The 10,593-nt window shown below is 42.0% G+C and overlaps 2 protein-coding genes across 3 annotated transcripts in view; both read left to right on the top strand.

Moving 5' to 3' along the window:
• The window catches only part of LOC131877493 (proton channel OtopLc-like), a 13,292-nt gene extending 12,110 nt beyond the window's left edge, over positions 1-1,182 (top strand). The window contains exon 10 of the mRNA XM_059223175.1: positions 441-1,182. Within this exon, the coding sequence (XP_059079158.1) occupies positions 441-593 (153 nt within the window). The 3' untranslated portion in view covers positions 594-1,182. The remainder of the gene's footprint in view (positions 1-440) is intronic.
• A 259-nt stretch (positions 1,183-1,441) lies between these two features.
• LOC131877494 (proton channel OtopLc-like) lies at positions 1,442-9,258 on the top strand. 2 transcript variants are annotated; one of them, XM_059223176.1, is made up of 10 exons: positions 1,442-1,832; positions 2,290-2,605; positions 3,902-4,096; positions 6,208-6,584; positions 6,895-7,061; positions 7,141-7,279; positions 7,340-7,851; positions 7,924-8,135; positions 8,240-8,372; positions 9,005-9,258. In XM_059223176.1, exons 2-10 carry the CDS (start codon positions 2,346-2,348, stop codon positions 9,152-9,154), a joined length of 2,145 nt encoding a protein of 714 aa, XP_059079159.1. In that variant the 5' UTR covers positions 1,442-1,832; positions 2,290-2,345; the 3' UTR covers positions 9,155-9,258. The 2 variants fall into 2 exon arrangements, with proteins under 2 accessions (XP_059079159.1, XP_059079160.1); XM_059223177.1 differs by lacking the exon at positions 1,442-1,832 and adding an exon at positions 1,853-1,871.
• Positions 9,259-10,593: the final 1,335 nt, after the last annotated feature.

The raw sequence follows: 10,593 nt of genomic DNA, 5'->3' as shown, positions 1-10,593 counted from the left end.
GTGAGAAAATTGACCTCTGATGTTGAGATGTGCCCACACTTTGCCCCAATCCACTTGAGCAATTGTGTGCGATAAAAGACAAAAGTGGCCGATTTACGAAATGAAATCGGGACCGACTTTTCAGTCCCATTAGAGCTAACTCAATTTTCAGAGTTATACATATTTACTGTCGGGCTCGTTGAAAAATGAAGGGCAGACCCAAGTTTTTTGACTCCATTGACGAGTCTCAACTGTAACATCACGCGTAATTCCATGACTGTCATTGAATAAGAGCAATTTCTCTCGAGTGTGACCGTGAAAATGTGTGACACTGAGAAGTAAATTTGTGATTGAAGTGAGTCCTAAGTGGTGCTCAAAATACATGCCATCGTTATTCAAACGTCTCTTTATTTCTCCAGATGGCCCCGCATTTCAGATGTACATTACGCAATTTCTTTTAGGTCAAGTTTTACGGAGGAGATTGGGCATGGCCCATCATCACGCACATCAGTATGCCTTTGGCGATCTTCTATCGATTCCATTCGACCGTGTGTTTGTGCGAAATCTGGAAGAAATCCTTCAAATATAAGCCCAATTCTGTGGCCTATATGTAAATTGAACTTTCAAGAGAGCGCAGAACACTGACCAATTGACCATCCCTCTTTCTACCGAACTAACTAAGTAGCTTTCTTACGCTACACTCCCAATCCTCATCCTTCTGCTTAGTGCGAATAACCGTCGGCGGAACAGGAAGTGAGACCAACCTTCAATGTCAATAACGCCGATCCACGAACGCCAAGGAAGAGAACAAAGTATGAAGCTTTGACATTTTTCCTGCCATTTCCAGATGAAAGTCGCCTACCTTCTGATAGTAGTACCATATTGAACAGTAGTAGCAGAGCTAGAACCAAATAGTTGCGTCAATGCAATCGTGACCCGTCGTTTTTAACCAGAAAAAAAACAAAGTGTCTGCAGTATTTATTCTCCAGTCATTTCCCTGATATTCCTACCGCACGCTGAGTTGGGCAGCCATTATCATTATTACTATTTTTGTCATTATTACTATCATTATTATTATAACCATCATGTGTTATTTGGTCGCCCAACCTGAGCTTATGTATTCTCACCGCAACAAGTATTCGCTCTCCTTCACATCTCATGGTGAACTAGAAAAATCGGCCTTAATAAAATGTGTATACGCTGCGTGCTTGCATGTTTATTTGTTTGCTTGATTGCTCGATCGCTCGATCGCTTGACCAGGTTTTGGTCAAAAACCCGAATGTTGGAGTCTCGTACAACTAATGGGGATCAAAGCCTCATAGACATTTGTCGGCACAGTTACTCACGAGTTCACCGGATGAGCTTTTTCGGTCTCCGCAGCTTCGCTCAAATTCTGAAGTGGTGCCCCTCGTCAGTGATGGAATTAGTTGGTGTGTATCCATCTATTCAGAACAATCCCCTTCCACGGGATGTTCGGTTGTTTCTAGGCCTTCTCACTGCTCTTATGCAAGTTTCATCGCGTTCTTCTTGTTCTGAGTTTGGTGGAGGATGAAACTAATGATAGGATCAGTTAGTTGCGTTGGAAGACTTGAGCGGTCAACGACGAAGACGACGACGAGGAGAAGAAGTAGTTGAAGTGGTGGGCCTGAAACCTCGAACTATGTGAACATCTGCGGCTTACTTCAAAGTGCTTTTGAAACCTCAAATTTAAACCAAGAAGTGTTTTATGCCACTCGAAGGGTCAAAGAACAAAGTTGTCATCCATCTGCCCGTTGTCTTGGGTGGTGTGAAGGAAGAGTCACGGGTACTCCAGATCGCTCAGTCTCTAATCTCTATTGCCTATTCTCATCAACGTCTGGAAACTTTCGCATTGTCGCAATCTTCGCTCTTTGGTAATGAATGGCCTGTTTGGTAGGCAATACTTTCTAGCTAACCATTATTTGGTACTAGCTTAGTGACTACACAATGCATCCAATGAATCTTGTTGGATGTTAATATGATCTCTTGGCCAGGTAAAGACAAAGCGATTTAAGCTGATGAATTTTTATGAGTTTTTACCGATCGATTCTTTGTATAGTACGAGCAGGTTGCCAACATCGATCGCCTGAGGGAGATCTCCACAAGAAATTGAGAACCCAAGAACTGTATTCTGTGTGGCAAAGTAGGCCTTCAAGTCGGATTGAGGATGAATTTTGACGGCATTTTTCAAGGTCTAGGCCCGTTTCAACCGGAACAGGGGCTAGTCAATTAGGATAAGTAATGATAGAGCATGCACGATCACGACAATGTGTCCCTCGTTCGCAAAATCAGGTCTTCATAGAAGTCTAGTGAATTAAAACTAGACTCGATTCAACCCAGCCGTCACAATGTCAATGACGAGCGAAACGACGATTGACCAACAACAAAGGTTGGTGGATCACCGTAGAAATGCGTTGGTCCCCCTACCCCAAATCCCCATGATTGAGTCTATGCCCGATCACATCGATGAGTCTCAAAACAACCTTAGTGTCAATGATTCCAAGTCTATGAGTGACCTGAACGACGAGTACATGCGAAACAGCTCGCAAGACCTGGGCGAGGACGAGGACGGGCAAGATTCAATGGAATTGCAAAATAAAGAGAACAGGTGAGGACAGCAGGATATGATACATTTTTGACAGAAACTCTCTCTCTCTCTCTTTGCTGCTCGATTCGACATTTTTTCGCCTTCAAGCAGTTTTTCCGATGTTCTTGTTTTCTTTGCAATTGAAGACGGAGCGTGTCAAATTTAGCTCTCTTTAAAATCAGAATTGCTGAAGTTGTGATGCTTAGCACCGCCGCAGATGCACATGATCAAAATTATGACTGTAGTGACACATATCTTAGCCAGCTGTAGGATAAAAGACAAAAAATGGAGGGTTGTTTCTCTTAATTGATGTTCAGCTTTGGAACTAAGCCGCCTCGAAACAAGTCATCTCTGAGTCTAAAAGGGTCACTAATTGAATGGATGAAATTATTCGTAGTGTTTTCAAAGAAGAAAAGTTCTGATGGGTCAAAAGTCTAAACGTTTCCCCTTATTTAGGCATTCTTCTACTTTTGTTAGTCGTCAAAGACCGCCTTGACATTTGATTCTGTTCATGTTTTGTTCGTATTCGTTGGCAATGAAATGGTTTATACTTTATCAAAGAAGCTACATGGGCGTTCTGTACGCTTTAGTATAACCGTATGTATATATAGCTTCAACTTTGAATATAGCGTTTTCAAGTTTTGCCTTACTTTCAAATTCATTTCGTGTTTTGGACAAGGAATTGTCCATTAGAACAAAGATAAAAATAGACACGAAATAACTCACTTGCCGACAAACTCGATAACTGTATATGAGGTCCATGTTTTCGAAAAGGAGGGTGATACGAAATCGACGGGCCCCACCCTTAATATTCAACAACCAATAAAGATAAAGCATAGTCACCTTCAAGACCAAATGATAGAACCTTGTTCAATGATAACTGTCAGTTTATGTATCGGTACTTAGCAGAAATTTAACGCAACGGTCCCAACCCAGTTTATTCTAGAGCATCGAAATCCTTGTTCTACCGGCATTGTCCAATTTAGCCCTTAAATTCAGAGCCCTATGCTCATCAGAGAAAAGAATTTAAAAAAAAACTGGTCTGGTAACCGATAAGCTCGCGTTCATTCCCACTCTTTCACACTCCAAGCAAACGATCGTGGCAGGCCTACGCGTTTCAACTATTTGCTCGTAAAAGAGAAGGGTTGTGCAGACGTTTGGGTGGTTAAATTGGTCAGCCATTTCATCCATTGGATTCACAATATAAGCCTGACTGACTCTTTCGCCCATTCCTTCTCTCACTTTTTTAACAACAGGGAATCAGTCTCTCAAAACGTGAAGAAACTTGTTGGATACATTATCATTGAAATGTTTCAGCCTTCTTTCCCATTCCGAGTCGGATTCATTCCTACCCGAGTCTTCTCGTCATGGCGGAAATGGTGGGATCACGTTTGTGGCTCAGAAACCCAGCATCAATCACAACGCATCGTTCTCACAAATGTCCATTCGTTCCAAGAAGGAGATCATCAACGATCCATCGCTCGACATTAGTGAATGGAAAAAGAAAGGATTGTGAGTTCACACATTTTCTGTACTATTTGATGTATCTGAAAGAACGAGCACCGGATTCCATCGGTGCACAGCGTATGCATGTATGTATGTGCCCTCCAGTGCACAAACCTGCTTAGCCTTTAACCACGTTATCCCATTCATTCAGCGATCCCTTGCTAGCAACGGTCGCGAACTAGGAAGTGATGCTTTGACGTAATCTATGAAGCAACTTGTAGGCCCCCTTGCCTGATTTTCAACTGTATGGGTCCCTGGGGAGGGGCAGATATAGTTGGTGCCTCAACGGATTCATGGCTTTGGGAGTTGATTTTTGGAAAAAGGTTTGCACAGTTGGATAAAAATCATTGAGCTTTAATATAGCGAGGTTGGAAGTTAATTACCTCAGACTCAATTTTCCCATTCTTCTCGCGCCTCAGAGATTCGTCAACTAGAATGTTTTAATATCTTACTCTTGAATATTTGCATCTTAATGATCTGAAACTTGGTATAAAAGTATTCTACTTATTAGCTCTTAATCTTGCTTATGCATGGTTGTATAGGACTGCTAACAATATCAATGTGCACCTCATTATAGAGCCAATGGCCGTCATCAATGAGCACGGCAATAATGGCATTGCAAAAATGGCGTCGATTAATTGATCAAGTAGCACATCAAATTCGACTTGTTGGAGTTCGGCAAAAAAAACCCTCGTTGTATTGACATTGACAATGAAGACCTCTTTAGGATAAATTTAAGGATGACGCTCCTTCAGCTTGGAGCTGGATGATCAAGAATGATGATAATCTACTGACATTGCCTGGCCTCAATTCCATGGAAGACTTGATGACAAAATGCTTCACTTATACACAGTTGGACCTCATTGACAGGTTGAATGTAATTTGGAATTTTCTTTGGAATATCATTGCGGTCCTTTGTACCCTTTGTTATGACCCATCAGATATTCCTATAGACTTTGACCTCGTTGATTTTCTGTCAAAATGAAGATCATTTTAGGCCTCCAGTTTCTAATCAAGTCCACTTGCAGTTTTAAACCAGGTGCTTGGAGATGTTCAGGCTCTTTGCATTCGTAGTTGGTGACCTCCTGGCAAAAAGTAATTTTTTGATTCCTTCCTTGTTGCAACCTATGTTACCATCTTGTTCATTTAATGACAAATTATTATCTTCCAAACATAAAATTGATTTTTTTTCTTATTTTACGTCCTTTCTTTTGTAGGCCACCCTTTAAACAAGTTTCTGTAAACCATCGACTCTAACTCAAGTTCAAGGGCGAACCACAGACATAGTCCACGAGCCAGTTTAGGAGTCATTGTGAAGGATTATGATGCAACCTCTTTTGAGCCTTTGAAATTAGAAAAGTCCTAAAAATTGGACGTAGTTCCCATTTTGAATGTTTTTTCGTAACCATCCGGGCACCCTCAACAGTCTGTCAAACATTTCCTTACATGTATGGGTATGATTACTTTCTACGCGCCATGAGTCTTCAGAACATTGCACTTGGCCTTTTTTTCCAATGTACACATATTATTAGTAACAAAATATATTTGCCTGCAAATTAGTACTCATTTCCATGACTTCAGCAAAAATGTAGCAAAGCATTGTGACGCACTGTACTAGAATATGAGGTTCAGATCAAAAACTCAAATGATTTCGAAAAATGACAATAGAGGCATGAGGCTACGTTAGAGTTTAAAGAAGATGGCGACTTCAAGGCTTTCGAACCATTGAATCCAAATTTTGTAAGCCCCTCTAAGTTCACTAACTTCGCACAGAATTATGGCAATCGATTATTGCACCCATTGATGACCCAGGCGTTCGATAGAACTGAAATTGAGAAACGGGATTGCAGTGACCTGGGAGCAGTCTCATTTAAAGAAGAATACAATGATTCCATCGACCTGAATTGGAGTTGTTCATTTTTAATCTTAACGTCCCGTCCGTGTTCAAGTTGTTCATGCCCAAATAGAACACGCCAACCCTCTTGACACTGAATAAGATATTGCCTTCAGTTCGCCTGGTTTATGTAGGTATTGCAAGAGCCAGAATTAGATAATGAATCGCCTATTTACTTTTTTATAACATTTGTCCGTAAACTTATTATGAATGCTTTGTTTAGAGACTCGTTGCAAGCGGTGGCCTCGGCTTTGTATTGCAAAATCTTGGTCATTCTTGGACTGGCTTTCCCAATGTCAGAGGTAATATCCAGCCAAGTGCCTCGAGGATATTATCAATTGTTCTACGTCTACTTATTCTTGGGGAGTCTTCTTTACCTGCTCTTCGTTTACATCGATCTTCTTCGGAATCGAGCCCATCGAGCCGTACTTCGACGTCGAAATTGGATGGAGAACATAAAAAAGAAGATCGTTATTGGAGATGTAAAAGCTGCCAATCCCTCGGGTGATTCCACTTTTCCTACCGAGGATGAACTGAAACAGCTTTCGCCCAGCCCTATGCAAGTCTACGGTAGCTTCTACATTCGCATGGGAGCAGTGCGTAAGTTTTGTCATTTCTAATTTATCGACATGCAATCGTAAACCACTCAAAGTACTGAATGCATTTTGATACTGATGGGCGTTCATACGCCCATCCCGAAGTGGAGCTTTAGGTAAAACCTGCCTCTGTTTTGATGTAAAAAGAGCAAAACTTTGAATACGTAATTATAGCTCGCGAGGAGATCATGTGAAGAAGAAGAAGGCATTTGATAGAATTCAATAGGCAATTTTGATACCCAATCTTAGCGTCCTCGTCCATATTCCAGCGTTTGTCGTTGAGCTGATAAATTCTTGTTGATTTTTTTTCTTAGTGTTCGGAATTGGCAGCATGATCTATTGTGGAATCGAAATTGGAGTCTTTTTCGAGCTTCGGATCACCAAGGGCTCTGGTTGCCAAACCATGTTCGTCCTTGTTCGACCTCTGTTGAAGATGATTTTTGTGTTTGTTCAAATGTATTTCATATTTTTGAACCAAAAGGTTAGTGAAGCTTTTGTTCATCAAAAAAACCACACGCAACCTCCAATTCCAATCTGCCTCGATTTTGGAATTTTTGCAGATGAACGTTTACCGACGCAAACTCATCACTAGATTTGGCTTGATGCACATGATTGCAACGAATATTTGCATCTGGCTGCACGTCCTTATTCTTGAAACTTATCACGAGATTACGGAAATCACTCATAAAGCACATGAAGGTGATAATTTGTTCGGTCCCTGCTGCTAGTCTTAACTTGATTGGATTCTCCATATTACAGGAGGTCATCATGAGGACGATCCTCACGATCATCATCACGACGATGCTCACGAAGCCTTACTTGCCGACTGCTCAACCGAGTACAATGTCATGGGTCAGCTTCTGGCAGGATCTGGTCCATTTTTGTTCCCTTGCACCATCGAGTACAGTCTGATTTGTGCGGCCATTTTGTATATGATGTGGAAGAATGTGGTGGAAGAGCACGAGCATTTTACCTTCAAGAAGCGGAGGAAGAAGATCTCGATTAAGATGAAGATCCCTATGCCCAAATCCGACTTGGATCCGGGACAAGGTCAACAACAACGGTACTCTGTCGATTGTTCCAATGCCAACAATGGGCTATTTTGTGGAATTTTCGTCATGGTCTTCACCATCATCTCGCTCGTGGTGTTTTTCGTCCTCATCAAATCCACCGACGACGTTCTACACCAAGCTGCCATTACGGTGGCCTCATGGACCGAGGTCATTTTGTACACTTTAACCACATTGGCAGTCATCATAGGAATGATACAGGTTTGTGCTAAGAAGCCGTTTTTGCTTTGGAAATGCCGCGCTTGTACATGTTTTTTCTCTTCTTATACATAGATTCGCTCTCTTTGGTACGACTCGAGTAAAAAGATCGAATTGGACAACTTCCTTTTGGTTGTCGCTCAAACTGGGGTGTTGATTTACTCCAGCTTCAGCATCATTGGCGCCTTCTTCCAGTGGCAAGAGCATCTCATGGCTTTCATTGCTTCTCTCGTGACCCTCATTCAAACCATGATGCAAACTGTGTTCATATTGGACGCCTCTAACCGGTAATCGTGCAAGAAGGCGGATGTTGCATCCACCCCTCCTAGCCACCTATGCGTGGGCAATCTTAGAAATGATCATCCCCTATGTTTTCCACCCCATTGTCTAGGTTTGCTTATTGCGCCGAGCAAGTGAAACGCAAACCCGGACGAGAGGTTGTGACCTTCCTGTTGGTCTGTAATCTTGCCATGTGGGCTATCAATACTTTGGAGACCAATCGAGCCGATTCACACCCAATTCAGGTAGTGTTATCATCGAGTTTTACCCCAATGTTGCCCCACATCTCCTCATGTGTCCGCCTCCGGTGTGTCTTTTTTACCCTCCCCTCTCCCTGTAATTGTCGCCTTCATATTGGACTTCAATCTTCACGCTCAAACTGCTGAGATGGAATGAGTGCGTGTATGCAATGACATGGTTGGGGCTATGCTACTGAATGAGAGGATCCACACGATCTATACTGGACCATATATGGTCGCACACTATGATGTGTTTTTTTCTAAATTTCATTTAATGCACATTTCTCGTTGAAAGTGTTCAACAAGGCACATTTTCGTAGTGTAGACTACACAATTTAGCCGGCGTGCAATGTTAATGAATATGAAACGTATGAATTCAATTGTTGGCGTGTGAATGAATATGCTGATTCGCAAATCAGAGACCCATCCACTTATTCAAGGACGAGCGAGAGGGCAATAAATCTTGCCCAATTTACTTCTTTAAATGCAATTACTTGCGTTTAATTGCCTGAAGAAAAACGAGCTTCCGTGACTTTCGTTGACCACCAAGCGAACCCAGCAATGGATTGTGGTCCACTTTCTTGTTGACGTGCTCCTTTAAACCAGAACAGTATTCTACACAGCCGTATTCGTTTCAGGTCAAATTCTACGGAGGCGAATGGGTGTGGCCTATCATAACTCATTTCTCCATGCCTTTGGCCATCTTCTATCGATTCCATTCCACCGTGTGTTTATGCGAAATTTGGACCAACAGTTTCAAGTACAAAGAATTTCTATTCGAAGTATGAGGCTCAGCCTCAATCACATGGGAGAGACTCCCGGCTTTCAAAGAGCCTAAAACAATGGAGCAATAAGCCGAATTGAAATACAGGACATTTATATTTCTACTGTACCTCTGACATGAAAAGCTCCTTGGCGTGTCATGAGCACATTTCACTCTTATGTTCGTGGTAAGGGTAGCGGGGGTTGGAACTTGTAAAAGGGTCATTATTCTCCGGAGAACACGTCCTTCAAGATAAGTGTGACATGAGGACGGATGTAAAACACTAAATGTCAAATGATTAGAGGCAAAGATAAGACAAAAACGGGTAATTTTTTTTTGCTTCTCCGAGTAAAATCGGTTCGCTTGCTCGGTAGCATTACCTATATCTTTCAAAGAAGACATTTCGAAAGGAGTAAAAGTGGAATGTCGTCAATGGGAAAATTACAGAGGCACACTTTTCAACGCCACGATGTCTTCATTTCCCAACCTTAGCGATTGAGCTTACTGCTTCTCTTTAAGAGTTCAAATGATGTCTCGCTTTTTATCATATGGGCTATAAAACCTGAACGGTCGTATCTTTGATAGTCATCCTTCAAGGCTAAACCATCTACAATATTGTATGATCCCTGTGGTAGACTTATGGATCGGATCGATGAATATACGTAGTCTAGGTCAATGAAGACATTTTAATTAAGCCTCGGATGACGTATGGGCATATGCATAAAAGGTCTAGGTTGGGCAATGGAATGAACCCAGATGTAGAATCCAAAACGGTCGGTCTCTATTTGATTGGACGCATGGTCAGACGTCGAAGTGGCGAGCTTCGCTTTGTCAAGATTGTGGAACCAATAATTACCCTGCAATTATCACCTTTGACCGAGTCATTATTGGGCGGCTCTTCGACCAGGAACTCTTCAATCTGGTCGTCGTCCTCGTTCGAGGTATTTCCACACAAGTAGAAAGGAGAAATTAACGTAGAAGACTTTTAAAGCCAAAGCTTGGCTTGTGATATTTGGCATGTTGTTATGTCAACCAAGATATTGGAGAAGTATTTGCCTTGTTCCTGAGAAAGGAGTCAAACGAATTGAGGACAAAAAAAGGGGTTGACTTTTTATTTAGAGCATTAATCACCTAGTTGTTTATGTTCCATGACCAGCTACTCATAAACAACCTCCTCGTGCCAGACCCATCTTCTTCCATCACTCATCCCAGCGTTGATGAGAGCAAAAAACCGACCAAAGGAGAGGCACGGGGCATTCATTCAATGTTTTGGGTCGTCCACGACACGAACACTCACGCACGCATACGTACTAGCATACATGCATGCAGGCATATATGCAGAGTCCCTATATCTAAGTCCAGTGAGCTGGAAGAGTAATTGCTGGTCTCTCAGGTAAAGTGGTGCTCTCGCTTCTCTCCGAAATAATTACGACCCTAATCATGATAACGTCCTTACAAGGTGCT

The sequence above is a fragment of the Tigriopus californicus genome, chromosome 3, assembly GCF_007210705.1.
Source record: "Tigriopus californicus strain San Diego chromosome 3, Tcal_SD_v2.1, whole genome shotgun sequence".
NCBI lineage: Eukaryota > Metazoa > Arthropoda > Copepoda > Harpacticoida > Harpacticidae > Tigriopus > Tigriopus californicus.
This window is presented reverse-complemented; position numbering and strand designations above follow the sequence as displayed.

Excerpts from the sequence above, each read along its gene's own strand:
- LOC131877494 (XM_059223176.1), top strand. The coding sequence starts at position 2,346 with ATGTCAATGACGAGCGAAACGACGATTGACCAACAACAAAGGTTGGTG. Across the intron at positions 2,606-3,901 it reads TTGCAAAATAAAGAGAACAG|CCTTCTTTCCCATTCCGAGT; the intron begins GTGAGGACAGCA and ends GAAATGTTTCAG. Across the intron at positions 8,373-9,004 it reads CCGATTCACACCCAATTCAG|GTCAAATTCTACGGAGGCGA; the intron begins GTAGTGTTATCA and ends TATTCGTTTCAG.